The sequence below is a fragment of the Eutrigla gurnardus genome (genome assembly GCF_963514095.1).
Source record: "Eutrigla gurnardus genome assembly, chromosome: 9".
NCBI lineage: Eukaryota > Metazoa > Chordata > Actinopteri > Perciformes > Triglidae > Eutrigla > Eutrigla gurnardus.
In genome coordinates, this window is record NC_139923.1 from 3760831 (window position 1) to 3787776 (window position 26946).

At 42.8% G+C, this 26946-nt stretch overlaps 2 protein-coding genes across 2 annotated transcripts; both read right to left on the reverse strand.

Moving 5' to 3' along the window:
• Positions 1-3682: 3682 nt before the first annotated feature.
• Positions 3683-7454, reverse strand: LOC311019164 (myoblast determination protein 1 homolog). The gene is made up of 3 exons (XM_084018414.1): positions 6370-7454; positions 5319-5397; positions 3683-4618 (listed from the first exon to the last, which is right to left on the reverse strand). Exons 1-3 carry the CDS (start codon positions 6958-6960, stop codon positions 4398-4400), a joined length of 891 nt encoding a protein of 296 aa, XP_083874540.1. The 5' UTR covers positions 6961-7454; the 3' UTR covers positions 3683-4397.
• A 2015-nt stretch (positions 7455-9469) lies between these two features.
• Positions 9470-22099, reverse strand: LOC311019167 (ferritin, heavy subunit). Its single transcript, XM_084018421.1, has 3 exons — positions 21719-22099; positions 15602-15751; positions 9470-11438 (listed from the first exon to the last, which is right to left on the reverse strand). The coding sequence occupies exons 1-3, from the start codon at positions 21908-21910 to the stop codon at positions 11148-11150; spliced, it is 633 nt and encodes a 210-aa protein (XP_083874547.1). The 5' UTR covers positions 21911-22099; the 3' UTR covers positions 9470-11147.
• Positions 22100-26946: the final 4847 nt, after the last annotated feature.

Genomic DNA, 26946 nt, shown 5'->3' on the forward strand with positions numbered 1-26946 from the left:
GCAGACGCTTTTGTCCAAAGCGACTTATAATAAGTACATTTGTCAAAAGAAAGAAACCACAACATATCATTGGCGATAAATTAAGCGCGAACAAATAGAAACAAGTGATTAAAGAGCCTAGTGATCCACCGTAGTCCGGTCCTAGTACTGAGTCTTGAGGGACACCCGTGTCCATAAAACAGGGTTTGGACATAAAGCCATTCCATGTGACCTGAAAGTTGCGATTTTTCAGGTATGATGTGAACCAGGTTAGAGCAGAGTCAGTGATGCCAAGTTCAGCCAGAGTGGAGAGGAGGATTTGGTGGTTGACTGTGTCGAATGCAGCAGATAGGTCGAGGAGAACGAGAACGGAGGAGTGGGATGAGGCTCTGGCGTCTCGCAGGGACTCAATCACTGTGAGGAGGGCCGTCTCAGTGGAGTGAGCAGTCCAGAATCCTGATTGATTAGAGTCAAGGAGGTTGTTCTGTGAGAAATAGGATGACAGTTGGTTGTAGGCACAGGGTTTTAGAGAGGAATGAAAGAAGAGATACAGGTCTATAGCTTTGGATGTCAGCAGCGTCTAGAGTGGGTTTTTTTTTTTTAAGAGGGGCTTCATTGTAACCGTCTTAAAGGCCGCTGCAATGACAATTGAGGTGAGGGAGGATCAAGGGAGTTTAGAGTTAGTGGAGATGGTTTCTGGGAGGATATAGGAGTGAGTGAGGAGCTGATGTCTTTTACTTTCTTGGTAAAGTAAGTTGCAAAGTCATCAGCCAGCTGCATTAGGCGAATGCAGAGTACACCTGGACAGGTAACCAGTCTATCACAGGGCTGACATGTAGAGACAGACAGGTAACCAGTCTATCACAGGGCTGACATGTAGAGACAGACAGGTAACCAGTCTATCACAGGGAGACATGTAGAGACAGACGGGTAACCAGTCTATCACAGGGAGACATGTAGAGACAGACGGGTAACCAGTCTATCACAGGGAGACATGTAGAGACAGACGGGTAACCAGTCTATCACAGGGCTGACATGTAGAGACAGACAGGTAACCAGTCTATCACAGGGCTGACATGTAGAGACAGACAGGTAACCAGTCTATCACAGGGAGACATGTAGAGACAGACAGGTAACCAGTCTATCACAGGGCTGACATGTAGAGACAGACAGGTAACCAGTCTATCACAGGGCTGACATGTAGAGACAGACAGGTAACCAGTCTATCACAGGGCTGACATGTAGAGACAGACGGGTAACCAGTCTATCACAGGGAGACATGTAGAGACAGACAGGTAACCAGTCTATCACAGGGAGACATGTAGATACAGACAGGTAACCAGTCTATCACAGGGCTGACATGTAGAGACAGACAGGTAACCAGTCTATCACAGGGCCGACATAGAGAGACAGACAGGTAACCAGTCTATCACAGGGCTGACATGTAGAGACAGACAGGTAACCAGTCTATCACATGGCTGACATGTAGAGACAGACAGGTAACCAGTCTATCACAGGGAGACATGTAGAGACAGACAGGTAACCAGTCTATCACAGGGCTGACATGTAGAGACAGACAGGTAACCAGTCTATCACAGGGCCGACATGTAGAGACAGACAGGTAACCAGTCTATCACATGGCTGACATGTAGAGACAGACAGGTAACCAGTCTATCACAGGGAGACATGTAGAGACAGACAGGTAACCAGTCTATCACAGGGCTGACATGTAGAGACAGACAGGTAACCAGTCTATCACAGGGCTGACATGTAGAGACAGACAGGTAACCAGTCTATCACAGGGCTGACATGTAGAGACAGACAGGTAACCAGTCTATCACAGGGCTGACATGTAGAGACAGACAGGTAACCAGTCTATCACAGGGCTGACATGTAGAGACAGACAGGTAACCAGTCTATCACAGGGCTGACATGTAGAGACAGACAGGTCCAACCTGCATGTCTTTGGACTGTGGGAGGAAGCCGGAGAACCCGGAGAGAACCCACGCTAACACAGCGAGAACATGCAAACTCCACACAGAAGGAACCCGACCCGGGAATTGAACCCGTGAGGCGACAGTGCTACCCCCTACACCACTGTGTAGCCCTGAGTTTAAAAATAAGTAGTTTTATTTCTGGTCATAAACACATGTAATTCCTCACGTGGCCACAAGATGGTGATGCAGCTCTTTGAGTGAACAGCTGTAAAACTTGAATCTTTATTTATTCAGCAGCTTGTAAATCAGTACATGAACATTATATCTACAAGAAAATGTCAAACATCTGATTGTATTTTACTGTGATAATTACATGTTTTCAAAGTGTACTATTTCACTCTAAATTTAAATGTTTTCCTGGTGTCAGATATAAAACTGAAATAATTAATTAATAATGATTTCTGCCGCTGTTTCAAAATATATTAAACCATTATGATGTTTGTATAAAATACATATTTTAACAAAATTATAAGCGTATATTTAAACTGTAAAATGAAATTGACATTAAAAGCAATTCAAAAGGAGTATTGTTTGTATTTTTTTCAGTAAAATAAAGATTAAATATCTTACCTTCAACTTAAATTAACTTTTGGTTCAAATGTTTTGTACAAGGATTTTTGTCCAAAATAAATGTTTTCTTTGTAGCAAAATATAGTTTAATTTCCCTGAGTAAAACAATTTTAATTTATCCTGAAGTCTAAATAGCAAATAGTTCATCATAAAATAAAATAAAATATTAAATAAATTCAGAACCAGAGTCTGTTTTTTTTTGTATAAATAAGCAGGTTCATTTATTTGTCATTAGAATGTCACTCAGTTTTCAGATGTATAAATATAAAGTTTAACATTTTCACAACAAACAAAAGCATATATAGACAGAAACATTAAATACATAATTAATACGTTCAGTTGGAACAAATCAGCTCTTATTTACATAATATGTACAGAAACAGAAAATGGTCCTCTGCTGCAGTGAATGAAAACAAAAAATGAAATAAATGTTTTTTAGTTTAACGGGAAGAAGGTCTGAACAGACTTCACTACAAAACTCCCACAGTTATGTATTCCTGCAGAAATCTGACATCTTTGTAAAATATCATTATTGCAGGTGTTTTGTTCCTGAGGGGAATAAGCTTTTACAACTTTGGATGGATGAAAGTGGAGGAATGTAAATGGATGTTTTTTGGCCTCCGTCCTTCATCAAATAGACTTTTACACCAAAAGGAAGAAAATCCATCTGCATGACTCAAGTTGAGCCTTTAAAAGATTTTTCATAACTTAAAGCAAAAAAAAAAAAAATATTCAAGTGGTTTTATCTTAATCCATCCATCCATCTTCTACCGCTTATCCTGTATTCAGGGTTGCGGGGGGGCTGGAGCCGATCCTAGCTATCATTGGGCGAAGGCAGGGTACACCTGGACAGGACGCCAGTCTATCACAGGGAGACATGTAGAGACAAACAACCATTCACGCTCACATTCACACCTACGGGCAATTTAGAGTCACCAATGAACCTATCCCCATCCTGCATGTCTTTGGACTGTGGGAGGAAGCCAGAGAACCCGGAGAGAACCCACGCTTATACGGGGAGAACATGCAAACTCCACACAGAAGGAACCCGGGCTGACCCGGGGAAATCGAACCCAGGACCCTCTTGCTGTGAGGCGAGAGTGCTACCCACTACACCACCATGCAGCCCCGGTTTTATCTTAATGTAAAATGTATTTATTTTAACAGCAGGAACAAGAATCTAGGGATCAAATATGTTGAACCTTGGAAGCTCATTCCTGCCAGGAAATAAATTAATGGATGGAAACTTTGGAATGATGAAATCAACTTTGACGAGCCACTTTCTAACTTTTTCAATCTATATTTTTTGTATAAGTCGGCTCCACAAAATAGATTCTAAAAGTTTTCAAATTAAGTTTAATTTATGACATAATAAATTAGAATCATGTCATTACAACTTCATCTTGAGATTATCATTTAAGAATAATATTTGTTGCTGACACATAATTTAGTCTCAGCACTCCTTATTTGACAGCTGTTGAATTAAGACTGAAGATTTAGAAATACACGTTTTCTATTATTGTTACTGGAAGGCCCATTTCCAGATCTTTTGGCTATATTTCATGATCTTCATCAGCTCATGGAGTTTGCTCAGCAAATACAAAATCTATAAAATATGAAGCTCCATCCACTGAAGTCCATTGGGATTAGTAAGTGGGATCTTTCACACGTTTTCCTGGCAGGAATGAGCTTCCGTACATCTCGGCTTCAGGAAATAAACAGAGGTGTGAATGGATTAAACGTTACAGGTTGTGAAGACTCAGTTCAGCCCAATAACTTCCAAATTAAAATAGTGTGTTTGTTGGATTGTTAGACGCTTTGTCAGGACAGCAAAGTCCCGGGTGTGAGGGTCTATAGGACTTGATAGATCAGGCTGGGGTCCTGGCTGGTGTTGGAGGAGGGGATCCGGACCGGCCCCGGGGCCGCTGCCTCGGCGGCGGGCTCTGCTGGCGAGGACCCGGGGCCGTCAGCGGCCGGCAGCAGGCTGCTGTTGTCGGTGGAGATCCGCTCCACGATGCTGGACAGACAGTCCAGACTGGAGACCACCGAGCTCCGGTTACTCTTCAGACCGCCTGCATGATGTAAAACAGCATAGTTAATAATACATTCACAATAATCACATTCATAAGGATCACATTCATAATTACAATACATATGTTATTGTTCTCATTAAAATAAATTAAAATAAAGAACATGGTGAACTCTTATCTGTCCTTTGGTTACATTGGTAAATTACTTTCATCTGATATGAATTTAATCATCAAAATAACAAAACAACTTATATCATTGTTTTCTCATGCTCATTATGTACAGCTTTTAACTTCTATCAACTTTATTTCTGCTTAATGCTCTGCGTGCGCAAACACACACACACACACACACAATTACTGTAAATAGTACTTCTTTTAGTTAATAGTTAGCGAGACATTTTGGGGAAATGTGCCAAAATTAGAATAAGCGTTCCCATGGAAACCCAGTAGGATGGAATATTTTCAGTAAAACAAAAGAACAGCTTATGTTGAATTTTCTACACTGTGGTTTTTAATATAACAAACATACATAGCATAGATGTGTCTTCTAAACAAAAATATAATCTACAGACATCAGTTTTATTGTTCTCGTCTTTTTATTGCTTGTTCTGATTGTCTTTCCTGCTGACTGTGTTTGTTTTACTGGCAGGCTGATTTATTTAAATTAGTAGCCTAATTGGCCTGTTAGCTGATCATATAACCATTGTTATTATATTATTAACAGTTCATCCACATTTCTTACCATTTGGAGTCTTGGAGAAATAAGAGCTGTCGTAACATCCTCTTCTGTTGGACTGGCAGGTCGAGCTGTTATAATCCGTCTGCAGAGGGGAAGAAAGACATGAAGAAATCAGTTACAGCAACATTCCTTAGGAAACAGAAAGGCATAATCTTCATATATTATATTATAGTTTCAGATAAAACAGGATGATCAAATGTTGCAGCATTCGATGAAAAAGAGGAGTGGAGGATAAATCTAAAAAAGAAGAACAGCAATGGTGGGGAGAGATTTTAAAGAAAAAGGGGAAATATCTATATTAAAAAGTCACAAATCCCTACTGGTCTATGCTACATGATTTATAGATAAATAGAATAGTGATGTTTTCTTTTTTAACAAAATGTTTGGGGTTTTTCTCTGAAATTAAGCATATAAAACTAAGTGTAACGGCACCCGAAATTACACCGTGAATTCGTTTCGATACACTCGTTCAAAGTACTTTCTCAAACATGTATTGCATCTTTATATACTTTCACAAAAAACAATTGTATCCCCGTAAACATAAAAGGTTACCTTTAAAACGTCGACATGTGCGGAATCGAACCATTTAGTTCCGCTAAGAACTAAAACGCTGCGACACATTTAGCGCTGACAGATGAAGCTTCACTGCAGGAAAAAAAAATCTGATCTGATGTACTCGGTCATATGTTTCCATCTGACCCTAAACGGATTATTAAAATTGGATTGAAGAGCAGTGCAGGCCGCATTCAGGTCAGGGACAGTGTGCTTCTTTAGACACGAAATGTAGACGAAATTGATCCATTTATTTATATTCAAAACACACCAACAAGAACTTTAATTCAAGTTCAATGGGGTAAAATGGCGCGTAAAAAATGTGAAAATCAAAATTTTAAATTATAATGAATCAAACATAAACATAAAAGCAAAATAAAACACTAAATGAAACATAACCTACATAAAGCCCTCGGTGCTGCGTGCGTAAAGACGCACCAGAGAAAACTGTTGGACAAGCGCTCACAAAGCCCTTTTGACACCTGTCGGTCCCTGAACTCACCATGCCGTCGGAGCAGTTGGAGCGGGGGCTGGAGGCGTCGGAGTCCCCGCTGTAGTGCTCCAGCACCGGGTAGAAGGCGTCCTCCTGGCCGCCGCGCAGCAGCGCCTGCAGGGACTCGATGTAGCTGATGGCGTTGCGCAGGATCTCCACTTTGGGCAGCCGCTGGTTGGGGTTGGCCGACGTGCAGCGCTTCAGGTTCTCGAAGGCGTCGTTCACCTTGCTGAGCCGCCGGCGCTCCCGCAGCGTGGCCGCCTTCCGCCGGTCCGCGTTGGTGGTCTTCCGCTTGCAGGCCTTGCAGGCCCAGAGCAGGCAGCGGCCCGCCTGGTGGTGCCCGCTGGGGGCGCGGACGTGCTCGTCGTCCTCCGCCTCCGCGTGGTGATGGAGGTGCAGGAGGGAGGACGGGGAGGAGGAAGAGGAGGAGGAAGGGGAGGGCGACGGGGAAGAGGAGGAGTCGTCCGGCTTCAGCAGGCCCACATGGACCAGCCGCGGGTCCAGGTCCTCGAAAAAGTGCATGTCGCTGGTGTTGAAGCAGGGGTCGTCATAGAAATCATCGGCGGCGGGGATGGGGAAAGAGATATCCGACAGCTCCATGGCTCTGTCCCAAAACACACCAAGGAAGAAGAAAATCCAGAGAAAGACACAGAAGCTTCTAGGCCAACACTGTTTTCAGCAGAGAAGAAGATGTGAAGCAGGTTGAGTGTTTCAGGGGAATGTAGAGTCCTGTCACACTGTTCTGGCCTCTCAGCTGTTGACCTGGACCCTCTTATACCTGGGACACCAGCGGGGGCGGGGTCAACACCCTGATGTCCAGCGGGGTCTGACCAATCAGCTGGCAGCGGGAGGGGTTTACAACTTCACGGTAATTAGTGTACAATTACCCCCAACAGAGCAGTAACAGCAGGGTAATATACTGCTGCACACAGCGGGGAGCACTGCACCTTCTGATACGGAAACATGATTATCAAATATTAATATCATAACATTCTCTTCTATTTTATTTGCTGTATTACTTTTGGACAAACACATTTTAATGTAGGACACCGACTTGATTTGTGAAGAAATGTGGTACCGAAATAAAATTAATATCAAATTGATTTCCAACATGTGGGCATTTAATAACAGAGAATAAAACTAAAACAAATATTAAAAATGAATTTATGAGGCTTAATGAAATATAAAGGTCTACTGAATTAAAAATAAATACTGAAAAAGTAAAGGAAGAATGATTTAACGGGTAAATGAATGGGATTCATTAAACTAGGACTGAAGGCATGATAAAAGTATGTATAAACAATAAAACATTAATAATATAATTCAAATAAAAGCTGATGTTGAAGGAAACGAAATATCTAATTTATTTTCATATTTACGTTTTAGAAGTAAAGAAAGTAAAAATGATATTAAAAAATTGAAATTTGTAAATCAAAGCAGAAAATGAATCAAATTTGGGCAAAAAATATATATTATTAGTACTATTTATACCAGCTGACCTTTTGGCCTCATTTCTACTGTTCAGTCATTTTGAAATAAATGAAAAAAAACCCAAACAAACCCTGGTATTTTTACATTCCTTTTTTTATTTTTATGATAATATAACGAATCGAGCGATGTGTCGCATCCAAACTGAGCAGAAAGACTTCAGACTTCATACAGGATTCATATTTCAGGAACTTTTTGCATAGTGTAAAATACTGAATCAAAGTGGGAACTCAGTCATGAAGTTAAATGTCATTAGGTTTATTTTTAGACGAGAGTCCTCTTCCTCCTCCTCCTCCTCTTCCCAGCTGCCATCACTGCACTGACTCCATCCAGAAACCATCAAATGCAGATTATTGATCTTGAAAACGTGCATCGGTTTCAGGTCGCTGCAGTACTCAGGCCATGCAGCTGGAGGGCGCTGCAGAGCTCCGATCCTGCAGCCAGCCCAACACCTAACTGATGTAATTACCCATCAACCTCTGCCAGTCAAACGTGACAGATGGTTAGAAGCTGGATGCTTCAAGTGTTTGAGGAAATATTCAAAGCCTCTACTCAAAGGATTATCACTATCACCCCAAAAATGATTGACAGGTCTGTTAATACGGGACTGTAACCCCCGACAACAACTAAATACAAGTAGTTTATGTTTTTATACCATGTAATGTCTCTAAACAGCATTTAGATCACATGATGCTGTCTATTTACCTGGTCAACGATGCAATATGATCCTTTACATTCACTGATTTTTATCAATATTGTTAGTAGGGGTGGGGAAAAAATCAATAAATGCATCACGATCCTAAATCGATTCACAAATGTCAAAAATCATTTATCTTTAGCTATTGTTTACGGAACACAAAGATGTGGAACCCGGCCGGCACCCGCTGCATTTACACGGATAATATTTCATCATTTCTGGCCGAAATAAACACGACTAGCCTACTGCTTTGTACATGTTGTGGAAATCCTGACACACCGGGAAACTAAACGGCGTCCTGTGTGAGTTCATACCTTTACCCGGATGGGGGATCGGTGAATCTCATAGAGCTGCATTTACAGCAGCGGTCGCTATCAAAAACCACATTGTGATATAATTACAATATACAGATAAAGAGAATGCCGAAGTAACGACGATTAGTTGTCATGGTTTGTTAAGTCTGTCCGTTTTAGATGATACGAAAATATGCAGCTGCATTGATTATTGCATTGAAATATTTGTATGTTGGCTACAGTTCACTGTTTTCTCTCAGGTTCATCGCCTGTAACAGGAGGACTTTGTTCATAGGAAGTCATATCTACTTGTGACGAAGAAAAACCCTTTCTTTCATAAAATATTACAGGTCATTAACCTGCTCATTTCTTTAATGATTATCACAAAAGTAGGAAGTGACTCACAAAAAAATTGTTGCATCGAGATGCATCGATAATCGGTTTATAATCGATTCGTTGACCTCTGAATCATAATGAAATCGTGAGGTGCCAAGAGATTCTCACCCCTAATTGTTAGTTTTCAAACCCGAAACAGAGCTGACGTGTGATCATACAGAGCATCCTTCACATTTGAAGTATTCAGTATCAAATGATGCCGTGCTTGATTATGACTTATGTTATTTATATCCATCCATCCATCCATCCATTTTCTACCGCTTATCCTGTATTCAGGGTCACGGGGGGGCTGGAGCCGATCCCAGCTGTCATTGGGTGAAGGCAGGGTACACCCTGGACAGGACGCCAGTCTATCACAGGGAGACATGTAGAGACAAACAACCATTCACGCTCACATTCACACCTACGGGACATTTAGAGTCATCAATGAACCTATCCCCATCCTGCATGTCTTTGGACTGTGGGAGGAAGCCGGAGAACCCGGAGAGAACCCACGCTTACACGGGGAGAACATGCAAACTCCACACAGAAGGAACCCAGGCCGACCCAGGAATCGAACCCAGGACCCTCTTGCTGTGAGGTGAGAGTGCTACCCACTACACCACCGTGCAGCCCATGTTATTTATATTTTATATATTTTTCTCTTTAACATGTTTGACGAATCCAAAAATGTTGACCATTTTTTTCTTTTTCTTTTATTTATTACATTATGCAGCTCAAACCTGTCTATAACTGATCAAACAAACAAATGTAACACATCATGGCGTGGTGAAACGTGAATACGTGGTGAAGTTCACAAGCAATAGATGTACACAGTGAGGAAAACATGTATACATACTTAAAAATACTTTTTACAACTGTGTCTATAATATTATAGTAGCATTGAACACATCCTCTGATTGCTACTGACAAGGTTAAATTCCTCAAACCAAGGTCTTAAAAACTACTTGAATACAAAAACCTTTGGTATTTCCATGCTGTAGCTTGTTTATAAACCAGACCGTTACATGAACCTCGTTTGGGGGGGGTTTAAAAACAAGATGGAGATCGATAGGTCCAGATCGATGCAATTTGAAGCGTATGAAGACAACTTTCTGACACATAACTATAATACATGAAAAGGTGTTCACAGTGAAAACATTAGGGTGTGTGCTGAATAAATGACACAAAAATGTGAAAAATACATGCCTGCGAGACTTACATTTCTCAGGCTTTTATTGTGAAGGATAAGAACGGAGGGAGTGGATCTGGTCTCAGCTGCCTTTGGCCGGGTTAAAAGGAGTCAGCCCGTTACACACAACATGATTAGTTGGTGAAAGTACTCGTGACAAAATCAACCTTTCAATGAAATACATTGAAGAGAACATCTTCCCCACTGCATGAAGGCCTTTATGGCTTTAGTGATTGGCGATTACTGGTGTGTCTATTGAACAGGTGGAGGAATGCAGAAATAAGTCATTAACATTATTTATTATTATTATTATTGTTTTTTCTCACCACTGTGTCGCTGTAACGCTCCTGGGTGATGTTGGGACTTTGAAAATGTATTAACTCTGAAAATCATGAGCGTATTCTCGTTCTGCTCAATGTGTTAAGTGTCCTGTGATAACTTCTGTTCTGAAATGAAATGACACTATAAATAACATTGAATTGAATAGTGTTGAAGCCATTTGTTCCGTCAGCCATCCAGATTTGTGCTAAGATAGGCTAAACAAAGGTCATTCATGGAGGCAGTGAGATGGCACTAATATCTCTCTGGAATGGGAAGATGAATTATAAGCTAAATTCACAAAATTTCACCTGGTCCTTTGGAGAAAATAAGATTTCCTTCTGTCAAAGAGAAAATTTAACCTTTGTTCTCCTTAGAAAAATACAGAACTGGGTATCACTCCAGATCAACAGTATCAGCTCAGTTATCTGGTCAGCTCCTCCTGCAGCTCATTCAGGATGTACTCCCCGAACCCCCCCGTCTGGTCGTTGGCACAGCCCACCCGACGAGCGCTGGTGAGAAGGTCTCCCAGGAGTTTGAGGCGGTCCACGCGTGGCGCCAGGAAGTGGCTCTTGGCTACGGCGGCCGCATGCGGGTCTCCGTGGCAGCGGGCGAGTTGGCTCAGCTCCACGAAGACGCCAGCTTCCTCCTTCAGCTGGAGCATCAGCAGCTCCAGAGCCGCTAACACGGAGCACACAGCCTCACAGTCCGGCTTCTGCACATCACATACACATACACACACACACACGTGGAAGTCACACAGTTCAGTTGGGAGGTAGCAGATCAAACCACTGCTTATCAATCAATCAATCAATCAATCAAATTTGATTTGTATAGCACTTTACAATAGCCAGACGGTACCCAAAGTGCTTTACATCAAAGCAATAAAATAATACATTAAAACAATACATAAAAACACAAGAAAGTTCCACAGTGCTGCAAGAAAACACAAGAAAAGTGCTACTAGTGCTTCAGGGTGTTTGAGGCCCTCTAAAGTGCATTAAGTAAAAACAGGCAAAATAAGTATGCCTAAGAGCAGGACCCTAGTCACAGTTAAATGTCAATCTAAAAAAGTGTGTCTTCAGCTTTGATTTAAAAAGGCTGAGGTCAGTAGTGGTGCAAATGTCAGCCTGGGAGCTGTGACAGCAAAAGAATGATCGCGCCACTGTTTATGTCTTGACCTTGGGACCTCTAACAGGAGCTGGCCGGAAGAACGGAGGGCCCTGCCATGATCAGTTAAAATGACATGTTAAAATTTAACAGTGACAGTTAAAATCTCTGACAGGTAGGAGGGAGCCAGGCCATTAATGGCGTAAAAAACAAACAATAAAAGTTTAAAATCAATTCTAAAATGAACTGGAAGCCAGTGGAGTGACGACAGTACAGGGGTAATGTGTTCACGCCTGGACGTGCCTGTTAAAAAGCGGGCAGCAGCGTTCTGAACAAGTTGAAGATGGGAGATTAAAGACTGGCTGATGCCGACATAAAGTGCGTTACAATAGTCCAGTCTTGAACTGATGAAAGCGTGGATCGTCTTCTCGAGGTCCTGCCAACTTAAAAAAGGCTTCACTTTGGCCAGGAGACGCAGCTGAAAAAAGCTTGTGCTAACAGACCTAATCTGTTTATCGAATCTGAGCCCACTGTCAAATGTTACCCCAAGATTCTTTACATGTGTTTTAAAAAAGGGCGCCAGAGTCCCAGAGTTTGTAATTAAAACATTTGACATAGATGGTGTGCCAAACAGAATACATTCAGTTTTGCTGTTGTTCAGGTGCAAAAAGTTCAGGGCCAGCCACTGTTTTACATCAGAGATACAGTCCAGTAACTGAGTAAGTGCAGTGTTTTCATTGGGTCTCATGGGCAAATATAACTGTAGATCGTCAGCATAAAAATTAAAAGACAGATTGTGTTTTTTTATAATTGATCCCAGCGGTAGCATATACAATGAAAACAGAATAGGGACAAGAATAGAGCCCTGTGGCACCCCACAAGAGAGGGATGCCTGTGAGGAGCAGAGGTTACCAATTATTACAGAAAAACTCCTATTTGCCAGGTACGACCTAAACCATTTGAGGGCGGTGCCACGGATGCCTACATAGTGCTCTGCAGAACATGTAGAGTGGAAAGTGGAGAGTAAGGTGTCTGGAAAAAGGGGGGGAACCAGTCCACTGTCAGCATGCAGCTGAGAGTCCCCAAAGGCCACAGCAAACTCTCTGGCCGTTGATGAGTGAAGATACGACGTCTGCGGGCTGGGGAAACGGGCTTATTGGCAGGTGGGGGGGCAACAAAATCAAAAACAATGGGGAGGTGATCCGAGATAGCAGTGTCCACTATTTCTATAAGGGAAACTAAAAGTCCATGAGAAATGACAAGATCAAGAGTGTGCCCATGTTCGTGTGTTGGTGCATTAACAGATTGAGTGAGGCCGAACGAATCCAAAAGGCTTATCTGCTTAATGAGCAGCTAGCTCGTTAGGCTATTGATGATGGCTAGCAATAGCATGTTCCCAGCTAGCTAGCAACTACCAGCTAGCTCTCAGACAACAGTAGTTACTAATAGTCCCCGCTCTTTACAGAGGAAGAGACGTTTAATAACTGGTGAATGGAAATTACCATTTTTGGTCTGCTGAGGAGCGACGTGCGGATCTCAGGAACACGTGGTGTATTAAAAAATTGAAAGTAGAGATTAAGACCATAAACTCATGTTTACAATGTTTACTAAGATAATAACTCAAGTCAGAAGTAGAGTCATTTTCTCATAGACTTACTAGACTATACAATCAGACTTCTTTTTACAACCAGAGGAGTCTCCCCCTGATGGTCATTAGAGAGATTGCAAATAATTGGCACATCAGCTTGGCTTCTTTTCCGAACCAGAGGTTGCCACCTGATTTCATTACATGGTAGAGTAACGTAGTCCAAGCCCAGCAGTTCATGTCATGCTTTCTAGGCTCTGGAACTGTAGCATGGAGCTAGCTCATCAGCTGGTGGCCACAGAAAAGAGAGAAAAGGCCATTGCTGTGATTGTCATGCAGGTTGTGGCAAATGAGCTAATGACAGACATGACTGGGGCGTGTCCAAGCCTCCACCCCTGCAGATGTTGATCAGGGTGGATGTTGGTCTGCAGGTGGAGCTACTCACAGAAGTATGCTGCATTTACTTGGAATGGGAAACCGGTAACTTCCAACTGCTGAGTCAGGCTCCCTCTAGTCTAAAGTGTTTGACCAGGTACATTTCATTACTGCTGACTCACAATGGAGGATCAACAGGCAGAGAAAGAAGACCATTCAACTTCCAGTCCAAGAAAAAGAAACAACAAACTGGAAGTGAAGAAGGAAAGTCATCAAGAAGCAAAGTGACACCAACGAGGGGAAACCACGGACCTCCTTTTAGTGTGGAGCATTTGAAGGCATCATGCAGATGAGAGACAGTCACACTGTTGGTGAGGGAGATGAGTCCCAGAGGCTCGCCTGCAGTTCCATCTACCGCCACAGAGGCCGCTAGAAGCAACGCATCTCAAATCTTACCGACTGACACTGAAAAATAATCTGTACAGAACAAGAGAACACAGGACTCATTTTCCGCTTTAAGCTGAATATTTTGACTCAGCGGTGGAGAACACCAGCTCTCAGCTTCAAAACCAGATGCAACATCTGATTCAGGGTCCAAACTTGAGTTTGATCACATTAAAACGGAGCGTGAATCGAAAGCGAATCCAACCGAGGTGAGCAGTGAAAGACTTGTCTTGTTGAGGTGCATGCTACTTTGAGAGACGGATAACAAGGTGTCCCAACCCGCTGCTGAATGGGCCCCGGGGCCTCAGCCCTGAAACGATTTTACACGACTCATAAACTCCGTCCTGTGGTCAGAGGCCACGCTGCGACGCGCCAACGCCACCGCCACCCCTGCCGAAGCCGCCCGGCCATCTGGAAACCCCATCAGCACCACTGTCCCTCTGCCACAGCATTAATCTCGCCAATTTTCCGGAACTCAGGAGGAGGGGGGAAATATACACCCTGACCAGCTTTAAGCCGTCGTCGAGGGGCCAGGTCTCCGGGGGGTTTAACCTCACCCCTCCCTCCGTCTCCAGACTCTTGGTGTCTTAACTCACTAACGCCTGCTCTGAATGAAGAGCTCCATTCCAAAATAAGTTCTCTGCGGGGGAAAGCAGAAGCGAAACAGAGAGATGAAGACACCTGCTCTGACAAAATGAAGGATGGAACAGAAGGACAAATAAATCGTCCTGCTGGGACGTTTGGAGAGGAACCCGAGGAGTAAAAGGAGAACGCTGTTACAGACTGAAGCTTCTCTGTCTCACAGATAAAGTTCAGATCATAAATTCAGTTTCAAAATGCCCCCCCCCCCCCACGAACGAGGGTTCAACAACCCTCTGGGTATCTGGGCAACTTTGTTTTACCTCTACTACAGCAGGGACATTGTACTCCACTACATTATCTGTATTATCTGGTTACTTTTCATTTTAATATTTTACACACAAAAACATTTAATGTTTATTTCAAAATGTATGATGCATCATTGTAAATTGTTTACAGTATATTAAGTAGTTCTATGTAATTGTAGTAATTCTATGTCAACCAACTAACATAATCCATAGTATAATAATACAAAAGAGTAAAAAAATAAATAAAAATACTACCATTCTTAAATGGACTTTTCTGGACATTTGCTTGTCACTAAATATATCAATGTTCTATAACAGAAAAATAAAGGAATAGCATCAGTTATTTAAAGTCTTTTCTTTTCATGCTACTCTTTTCTTCTACAATACATTTATCTGATATATTTAATTTCTTTGCAATTTAAGAATTTTTCAACCAAAAACTATCCCTTTTCCTTTCCACCCATGAATTCATTTTACCTGGATGTCCTTGCCACTGCAGTAGTTGCCTCCTCTCTCAGCCAGGTAGCCCATTAAGGCCTCGGCCTCCTCCTGCTGCTTCAGCGCCTCCTGGTGGAAGAAAGAAGCAACGCGGGGCAGAGCGGCATCGTGCCGCTCAAACACACTGGCCTGGTGGGGAGAAAACAAAGGCCAAACGTTGAAATACATTCAGAGTGACAACACAGAAGATGACACACCGAGACTGTCACATGAACACCTCACTTTGATGTTTTATGGAGGAAATCATTTAACAAAAGTGTATTTAGTCTAAGTGTGTATAAACAAGCGTTCAGCGTTGAGGTCCACCGCACATGCTCAGTATTGTTTCTCCTGCTGGCCACTCACGTCACACACATAAAAGCTGATTTTGCAATTAGAAAAACTTCTTGGTTTAACAGCAGCAATAGATTTCAGATTTAGATGTCCTCGACACTAAAAACAAGCATCTTATATTGGTGGAAAGTATCCAATTCTGAACATCATCGTGACAACAGATAAAATAATCGTGGACTAGGGGTGGGCAAAAAAATCTATTCTTAGATTAGTAAAAAGTCAGAAGTCATAGTTTGTTCAGTCGGTCCGTTAAGACGATACGCAAATAACTATGAAGTTCATATTGATAACTTTGATTGATCAAACATTTTTTTACATGAGACGTGATACTTTTGATTCTGCACCTTTCTAAAAGCTCTGTGGATGTATTATTTTTTTAATTATTCATTTCCATAACAAACATTTTGTCGGTCCGTAATGAATGTTTTGTTTACCTCTGTGTAGATGTGTGACGTGTGGCTGCAGCTTCTAGAAAGGCTTGTGAGCCAATAGAATAACGATGTTGGTATCACGTGGTATCTCTGTAGTCAGGGGTCAAGAGTCTTTGGGGTTGCCAGTTAGTGTGGAAAAAAGGGAAAAATGTCTGAGTTTAGCGGTACCAGTTTTGGTATTTTGGTACCAGTCCCAAGTACTCAGTGACAAAAGGAGGAGTGAGACCAGAGTGAACATTGGTTCAGTGTTCATTTGTCGGAGTCACCTGAAGGAGTTTCAAGGACTGAAAAGCCACGCCGAGGTGGCTACTTTTATTCTTGACCGGTAAGATATCGTTAAAGCTAGCAGTGTCGGTAACCGCTAGCTAGCTAGACAGTGTATTTCCTCCTTCCACTCAGTTACACGACAGTGTTGGTGTAACTTTTTGTAAACAGTGTCACAGCCCTTGTAAATCAGATTTATTTGTATTTTTAATATCTTATCACAGTGTATTAACCGTTAGATAGAACAAACTGGCAACCCATTGAGGGTGCATGTACTTCGAGCAACAGCTGTGTTGTGATGTGAATGCAATGGAAGGGGGGAGTCCGAGTGCGACATCTAGTGGCTGGATGTTTTCAATGTTGTCATTAGCACCTTTAAAAATGCTTGTTTTGGTGTTCGGTTCGCTCAGAGCTAAGCTAGGCTAACACTAGGGCTGCACAAAAAAATTGCGATCTCGATTCACACATACACGTGATCTCATTTCTACACACGGCGATTCTGAAGCATCTTATATCTCGAGCTGCATCACAAATGCTTCTATTTCCTTCCGGATTTTTTGAAGCGCCCCCAAACGCAGCACTGCCACTGCCTCCTCCCCCTCCCTTTTGTAAAGCGTCTTTACAACACGTGATTCAATGGAGGAAGCCGTCTGCAGTTGAGTGTTTGGAAAGAGTGAAGGTACGTGTCCACAGGCAGCGGTGTTTCCCCGCGTCCCATTTATTGCGCCGGGCTCGACTCGCCGCCTCGGGAACGCTCGGGAACGCTCGCGAACGCTCGCGAAAATCTTCTAAACTGAATGTTGTCGATCTAAAATAAAGACAGATCCAGCAACTGCATAGCTTATTTCTCGCTTGAAATGTTTTCAGAAACACCTTTCGGTGAACTATTTTGTAAAATAAGAGAGTTTCCAAACGAGCCGCCATGTTGGTCTGCGTGAATTCGTCCAATCAGGTGCAGCCATGAAGTGTGCGCGTGATTGTATGAAGGAGACCGCCTGTCAATCATCCTAGATCGACAACATTCAGTTTAGAAGATTTTGGCGACCGTTCGCGAGCGTTCCCGAGGCGGCGAGTCGAGCCCGGCTCCTCTGATTAGCATTAAGTAGATTCGACTTCAACTTTATGCAAATGAAGAGCGGCCAACTGATAAACACTGTACAACATGAGGGATTTCGGAAGATGATAAACACTCACAACAAACGGTACTAGATGCCCTCCCGGAACTACCTTTCAAACATTGCGCTCCCGAACATGTACAATAAGCATCGGGCAGTGGTCGAGGCAGAATTGTGGGAAATCGATAATTTTCCCGCTACATCTGATTTATGGTCCAGTCGGACCATCGAGCCGTATTTGAGCCTAACGGTTCATTTTATAGCGCCTGAGTCACTATCAGCCGCATGTTTTTTTACTTTTTTACTAAAAATTACTTATCTTCCAATGATAGAACTACTACTATGCCTCTGCCAAAGCAACAACGTTTTTTTGTTTTGTTAAAGTTCATCAGTGCAATAAACGTTTTGTGAAAAAAAAATCGTGCAAGAGAATCGTGATCTCAATTCTAAGCAAAAAAATTGTGATTCACATTTTTTCCAGAATCGTGCAGCCCTAGCTAACACAGTCTCTGGTTTTACTCCTAGTGTGTTGGTTTCTGTATGAAACGTAAGATACGATGTCATGGCGCTGGGAGACCACAGACCGCTACGCTGTGATGTGTTGAAATGGAGCTGCATTGAATATTGCATTGAATGCTTTGTATTTGTATATCGGCTACAGTACACTGTTTTCTCTCAGTGATATGCTCATTGGCTGTAGCAGGAGGACTTGTGTTCATAGGAAGTCATATCAACTTGTGACAACAGGGCTCCAGAGTGCGACCAAATTTTTTATGAGTGCGACTGAAAAAAATTGTAGGTCGCACTGGTGCACCTAATGCTGCTCAGGTGGAAAAAAAATCATAAGCGCAGCATCTCTTTGTGTTCTCCTGACGGTATCGTGGTCTAAACCAATAAGAGACAGAGCTCGGGCGGGTGCTTGCCTCTGATTGGCTGTGGTCCTTTTCACTGCTGTAAATTGTGTCGGTTCGAAAAAAGTGCGAGCGAGCTGAGCAGGTACTCCTGAGCGCTTCGACGCTGAGCGCTTCGAGTTTCTTTGAAAATGAAGAGAGGCAGAAAGCCTCGCCCCAAGACTAATTAAAAAGCCCAAAAATATGCCTTCAGACAGGACTGGTTGAAGCAATTTCCCTGGCTGATGTACGATAAAGAAAGGGACTCAATGCACTGCATTTATTGTCGGGAGTGCAGTCAGAATTTGGCCGGTAATAGTGCGTTTGTGGAAGAGTCAACAACATTTCTCACCGAGACGTTGAAAAAGCGCAATATGTCCAAAAAGCATACTACATGCCGTGAAAATTTTAAATTTGATAAACAAGTACATCACATCTGCAAGAAGGTTAAACCAAATCTCAATTGTTTTCGTTTTATTCGAAGAGACCTGTCATGTAAAGCTGCACAACTCTACATGCATGCTATGATTCTCTCTCATTTGTCATATTGCATCACGTCTTGGTCTCAAGCCTCTCAAGTCACTTTGAAACCCATAATAGCAATATATAAGCAAGCAATAAAAATTATGGATCAAAAACCAATGAGATGGCACCACTGCGGCATCCTGAGAAAACACAACCTTCTTGCATTTGAAAACGTTATAATTTACTGTAATATCAGACTTGTTTTTAAATGTCTTCTTAACTGTGTATCATCCCTGTTTTCTGCACTGATAAAAAGACGCTGTAGCTCAAGCCGAGTAAACACACAAGCCTCCCACAATGGCGACTGCATTGTTCCCAAGTACATCATTTGGACAGTCTGCCTTTTCAATAAAAGGGGTTAACCTATGGAACACTTTACCCACTCATCTGAAACTGGAGACTGACACAAACTTGTTTAACAGAGGACTAAAAGCATGGTTAAAAGCAAAACAACAATGCTCACATGTATAAATATGGACTTTTTTATTGTTACTATTTTGATTTCTGTTTGCTCAATCTCCTCTCGTTGATCTTGTGCTCTATATTTTTTAGTATGCTACTGTCATGATGTAGTGTCATGCACTTGGTTTTATCTAATACTGTTGTTAATATGTTCTGTATTTTTAGATTAGCCGCCTATGGACTGGTGTTGAAAATTAGCACTTGTGCTAAACACACTCAAGCAAAGCATCTGGTCTGTCTACTGGAACAGTCTTAATGTATTTGTGATGTCCATATCAAATAAATAAACATAACATAACATAAGTGTGTTAATAAAGTGGCCCCTCTCCCAGCTGCATTTCAGCGTCAGGCTGTATCAATTAGGTCCGCTGAGGAATCTGAAATTATTATAAAATTCAACGTTGCATATAATATTGCAAAGGAGGAGTTGCCGTTCACTAAATTTAAGTCCGAAATTATTCTGATGAAAAAAAAATGCCGACATGCTAAAGAACAAGACAGCTGCGGAGGTTGGAAACGCCACGTACACGTCATTCATGATTGACGGCGACACAGACGTCTCTACGAAGGAGTGCGTTATTGTCTACTGCTGCATTTTGTGTAAAGGGAGGCCGGTCAACATGTTAATTGGACATGTCCGGTGGAGCATGGACACGCACAGTGTTTGAAGGCCCACATTACAGCATGAGAGATCATGAATAGGAAATTGTATAGTAGCCTATTCCTAATATTATTATTAAAAATGAATAGCCTAAGTAAAAATATAAGTAGGCGAGGCTAAGATCACATAAACAGTTTTCCATTTGCAATCTATAGGCTAGTGACCTGTATGATCTTTTTATTGTGCCACAAAGCAAGCATTTGCTGCGCTTGGGCATCAGTGTGCAGATTGGCTGGAGAAAACGGTTCCTCTGGGTGCTGATGGTGCTGCAGTTAACCTAGGCCATAATCAGTTTATAATCAAATCGTTGACGTCTGAATGGTAATCGGATCGAATCGTGAGGTATCAAGAGACTCCCACCCCCCTATCGTGGGCCTTTCAATCTCTTTTTTTTGTGTGGTAAATGTCTGTTACTTAAAATACAGTTTTAGGGCTAATATAGATGTGAAAAGACTTTAATTTACCATACAATAGCTGGAAACTGAGAGGGAACCTGGTCACAGTGGCATTTCCTGGTTTGACTCATAGTCTGTGTGTATGTAACCTGTTGGTTTTTGGACTGTGGGTTTGAAGCTCCAAGTTAGTTTTTTTTCCAGCGTGCAACCAGTGAACAGAAGACTGGAGGAGCAACAGGTGGATCTGACCTAAGCCCAGACCCTTAATGCACCTGGATCCGCTTCTGGTGTGAAGCTTTCAACAAAGTTACCTTGCATAATTCATGGTAAACTTCACAGCTAAGAGTTGAAGTCGTCTTAGTAGCTAACTGCATTGGTAGCGTGGTAGTTATGGTGGTATCAACGCTGTGGTAGCGACCTGTCAATCAGCAGGCCCCGCCCTAAAGCCTCCCTTATGCTTTATCATCTGTTGGACTCTAAATGGACCATCATGTACTAAATGAACATCATGCTGGATTGAAGAAGACTTGAAACTAGAGATTGAGACCATAAACTCATGTTTACAATGTTTACTGAGATAATACATCAAGAGAGAAGTAGGACCATTTTCTCATAGACTTCTATACAATCAGATTAATCCCGAGCAGCCTGAACCCTCCTCAGTATCCCACAATGCACTAGCACAGCTCTAACAGGGAAGATGTCTCACATGCATTTATATTCTGATAAACTGCTGCATCACTTCTTATGTCACACACCTCCAGCTGTGCATCATATTCAACAAGATCTTCCTGTGAGAGCCACGTTTCTCCAAAAACATGATGGGAGAGACTTACAGAGTTTATCCAGCTGAGTTTTTTTTTTTTTTTTGTATTTTTGTCTTGTTGTATTTGTCTTCCCCTCATATATAAATATAAACGTATAATAACCTGAGATGTAGTGGAGGAGAAGTATAGGCCTACAATAGCATCCTGTTGAGTAGAGTAGTCTGTGTAAATGTTAGGGTGCTGTGTGTCCTACCAGAGCCTGCAGCCGGTACACTCCGTCCCACAGCAGGCCGCTCACCCCGCACAGAGCCTCCTCCACGGCGGCCTGCAGGTTGTGTCTGGCCCGGCTGCCCGCGGAGCTCCGGTGCGCTGCGCACAGCGGCAGGCTGCTCTTCAGCCTCTTCCCCGCGGGCCCGGCCATGTCACCGTCCGCTTCCTGCTCCATGACGCGTTCCCGACACGAACACAGCCGACCGCAGAGAGCGAGACGTCGGGCAATAATACGCCCTGATACCCGCGGGCTCTTTATAATAAACGGCGTCTTCTTCCTCAACCCGACGCAAGATAAATTTAGCCCGCAGAGATCAACGGCTTCCCGGTCGGCTGCTCAAGTTCATTCGGTGGTGCGTTTGAGTTCAGAGCTGCAGCCACGAAAACAAGCAGTTATATAACGGAAGTATCAACACGAGTGCAGAGGGACTGAGCTCTTCCCCGACGCTCTTCAGCAGCAAGAGTCACTTTAGTTATTGGAAGAGAAATAATATTTAATTTGTCACAACGACTCCTGAGGAGATTAAGGGCTCAGTCTCTTAACCAAGGATCAGCTGCGTTAAACTGCATTATTAATGACAGGTTCACTGAAGCCTAAAAGTCAGTAAAGCTCAGTGCTGTAAAAGGTACTCATTTAGCATCCGTTTAGCAGAACATCATTTATGGCAATGTACTCCATGCAAAGTAAATGTCCTGCACCAAATTGCATAGGAAAAGTATAAGAAGTAAAATGACTTGTATTATAACTTCATATGTTTGTCCAGTGGTTCCCAACCTAGGTGTCGGTCCCCCTAAAAGGGTCACCAGATAAATCTGAGGGGTCATGAGATGGTTGACGGGAGAGAAGAAGAAGAAGGTAATTTCTGAAAAATGTATTTATTTCCTGCAATTTCTCCATATAATAAATTCATTTTTCCTCTTTGGAGCTCAAATAGTTATTGAAATAAAACCAGATGTTGCCTTTGACACCACAATGACACAGAATCAAGACCAATCATATCTTTATGATTGTATTTTTGACTCAAGTTGTTCAATGCTCCAATGAAGAAATGATGCATCAACTATCATATGCTGTTGTTTCACTCTGTCTGGCCTCTCCGCTCTCTGTGGTCTCTGTCGGCTCTCTATCAGTCTGGCATGTCGGGTATGTGTCGGGTCTCCATTGGGCCTTAATCCGGACTCTGTCGGGCCTCTCCATTGGGTCTCTATCCAGAGTCTATCGGGCCTCTCCATTGGGTCTCTATGAGGTCTCTACAAGGTCTCTGTCAGGCCTCTATTAGCTCTTTGGGGTCTTTCTGGTCTCTATTGGGTGTCCGTCAGGCCTCTGTTTATGTCAGATTTATAAAACACACACAACCTTAAGGAATGTTCCCTACAAGTATGCGCACCTGAATCCACTATCATCCCGCCCTGTACACACCCGTTAGGGTAACCATGACGGCCAATGCAAAGCACCTCATGAACACTGATCCGTATATTAATGAGTTGGCATGCAATTGTTCTTGGTGCGGTGAATCATGGTTACAGGCCAGAAAAGAGCAAAACTTCTCAGAAAATGAGATGGAGACACTTGTCTCACTTGTGGAGGCACGGAAACCATTTTATTTAGTGGCCACAGCAGCAGGACAACCAAGGGCGAGTGGCAACATATTGCTGCCGTAGTCAACGCCGTCAGTGGGACAGAGCGGCAACATGAGCGGAGAGTGGCACAACTCAAGAAGAACCTCGGCCCAGCGTCCGGCTCCAAGCAGGGGTGCACCCCAGGAAGCGGTCAGGTGTTCACGGATGCCGTCCTGCGACTCCGGCGAGACGCCATCAGCACAATAAACAACACTGCAGATGAGCTACTGCAAACAAGACAAGTAAGGCAAGAAATTACATGATGAATAAAGATTCAGTTAAAAAATTAACATTGATTGTTGTCCTTACCTAACAGATGCTTAATGGCTGTATTTATATTTTTGTTGGTGATGTATGCACAGTAATTAATATTTAGGTATTCTCGCGGTGTTCTGCAGTGATCTAATAGAGGGTATTTGTTGTATCCGGTATTACATGCAGTCGGCCATCTACTCCTCCTGCGGTGACAGCGCTGATTCAATATTTCGAAATAATTTTGATTTAAGATATTTATTTATTTTAAAAGAAGGTGTTTATGAAAAAGATATCAGTCAGTAAAAGCGTCAAACACACTGCTGGAGTTCATCTTCATGATAACGTGGATCTAACGTATATATGGAGTGAAATTAAATATGTGCGAGTCATCAAAATTATACAGTTCTTCTCACGTTTATGTTCTACAACCTGACTTCAGTTCACCACAGATACCCCTCCAGTCTCCAGAATGTGCGTACGCATGCCTCAGAGTTTGCTTCCAGGTGCACACTTTCCCATCAAGTTTGCTTTTTATAGATCACAACCTTTGGAAGTGGCTCCGTTTTGTGCGTACATGCAAGCATAATAAATGAGGCCCCAGGTGATTACTGAGCTGTCTGAGGTGGGGGGGGGGGGGGGGGGGGGGGGGTCCTGGTCATGTCAAGGGTCCTGTTGACCCTGGGGGTGCTGAGAGCTGGCCTTTCTTCCCTACTGACCCCCTGGGGAGCAGCCAGCCCCCCTCGTCACTCATCCTGCAACTGGATCGGAGGAAGAACCAGGGAGTCGACTCTGAACCAGGAGATACCACCACGGATGATCAGCTGATCGGTGACGGAGAGGAAACAGGATCTAGTTCACAACACCAGCAGTTTAACTGGACTGGAACCTCATTGGCTAATTGGTTTAATTGAATTGATTTAATTAGATGATATTCAGACAATCTATTTAACATGTAATGATGTAAATGATGTGATTAAATACAGGAAGATGAGAGATTCAGTAGGTTTGAAATGTGAAAAAATGGAGGTCTGCCATTGCTACAACCCCCCAATGCTGCACACACACACACACACACACACACAAACAGGGGACTGTGTGTGTGAATTGGACGTTGCAGCTGTCAACACACACTTTGACCTATACACTCAGACACTGTTGTTGTTTGCTGCTGTTGTTTCGTCAAGCCGGACGCCGTAGACAACTTCATAGAGTCCCACTCTAGTGGACACAGTTGAAGTATTATATCATTATTATGTATATTATATGTTACATTGTGCTGTCCAGAAGTATAGAAATAGATACCAAAGTGGGAGTGGCTTTAAATGTTTAACATTAATAGGTTGAATAATACCAAATATTTTAAAGGTGTTTTGCAAAGCTGAAACTACATTGTGTAAGAAGAAGGTTAATTAGTAGGAATATTTGAAAAGGTGGAAATGGTTTTAATTTGTATGAATGTCCTTATTGAAAGGTTTCCTAATGCCAATAATTGTATATTCCATTGTTGGCTATAATCTGCATGAAGGTCAAGTGTGTCGTGAAAATGCATGAAATTGTGTCAAGTTTGAACATTTCATATTTAATATTTTTCAAATTCCATACGTTATTATTTTGTGGGACACCAGAGGATAGTTGACAGGAAGGATTGCATGCATGCATCAACAGAGCTGTTAGTGTCAGCCTGGCTCAGTGCTGAAGGGAAACCCAGTCATACAGTGTGTGACATTTCCATGGAATTACTTCCTAAGATTTAGCTGCAGCACTATCACATAGACATCTAGTGTAAACAGTCTTGTTTAACGGTGTGTAGTCCAGTAGCAGGAATCCAAAAGTTATCAAATAATGGTCCCATAAAAGAGGGTTCTATAGAAAGAGGGTGTGGTCAAAAAGTGATTGTGTTTCTGTACACTTTGACAAGAAACAATTGAAACTAATTAGATACACACAGTACTAAGGCTATAAAATCAACATCTGCAACGTCTGCTGTAAGGAATAACTTGATATAAACGCTGAGATAGAAATTGGGAATATGGAGTTTCGGTATAAATATATCAAGTAATTTACTAGTACAGCTTTAGATAACAAAGATCATTTACATTTTACATTTACATTTAGGTCATTTAGCAGACGCTTTTGTCCAAAGCGACTTACATTAAGTACATTTGTCAAAAGAAGGAAACAAGGAAACCACAACGAATCATTGCCGATAAAGTAAGAGATAAAAGTAGAACAAGTGTTAGGTCCTCATCTGAGTGAACTAGTAGTTCAAGAGCAACAGTGCTACGATCAGAGTGCTATAGGTAAGGGTTTTTTTTTTTGGGGGGGGGGCGGGGGGGAGGTCATGCTAGTCGAGGTGAAGTCTGAACAGGTGAGTCTTGAGCCTTTTTCGGAAAATGGCAAATGACTCAGCTGTCCTGACATTAGTCGGGAGTTCATTCCACCACTGAGGACCAGAACAGAGAAGAGTCTGGACTTTGCTGAGCGACATTTGTTTGATTTCAGCGATGGTGGTACCAGCCGGCCAGCTGAAGTAGAGGAGCGAAGTGCTCGCTTCGGGGCATGAGGTTTGACCAGTGTTTGAAGGTAGATGGGTGCCGCTCCATTGATGGCCCTGAAGGCCAATGCCATCGTCTTGAATTGGATGCGTGCTGCAACAGGGAGCCAGTGGAGGTCACGGAGGAGGGGGGTCACATGGGAGAATTTGGGTAGATTGAAGATAAGGCGTGCTGCAGCGTTCTGGATACGCTGCAATGGTTTAATCGCAGAGGCCGGGAGTCCGGCCAGGAGAGAGTTGCAGTAGTCAAGGCGGGAGATGACCAGTGCTTGGACCAAGAGTTGCGTTGCGTCCTTTGTGAGGAGGGTCCGAATCCTGCGGATGTTGTAGAGGGCAAATCTGCAGGATCGGGCCACAGCAGTGATGTTGGGGGTGCAGGATAGTTGGTCATCGAGGATTACACCCAGGTTCCTCGCAGTTGACGACGGCAATACTGTGATGCCCTCGACAGTGACCGACAGGTCCATGCGAGGGCAGTCTTTCCCTGGGATGAAGAGGAGTTCGGTTTTATTCAGGTTAAGCTTGAGGTGATGATCAGATATTTCTTCTATTTTGTTGCACTGTTGCAGTGGTGGTGATCATTTGTATTATGGTTGTTATGTGTAACTCCTCAGTTTACTTTTGATTTTTGTCATTTAAGTGTTCGGGGGACAGAGACCGTCTCTACAGGGTTTTGAGTGGGTAAAACCTGGGTACGGGAGCACAGAGCTCTGGGTCCAGGTCTTAACTCTGGGCTGTCGTGGTTTGGGTCTCGGAATAAACTTGGTCAGATTTCTTGATAT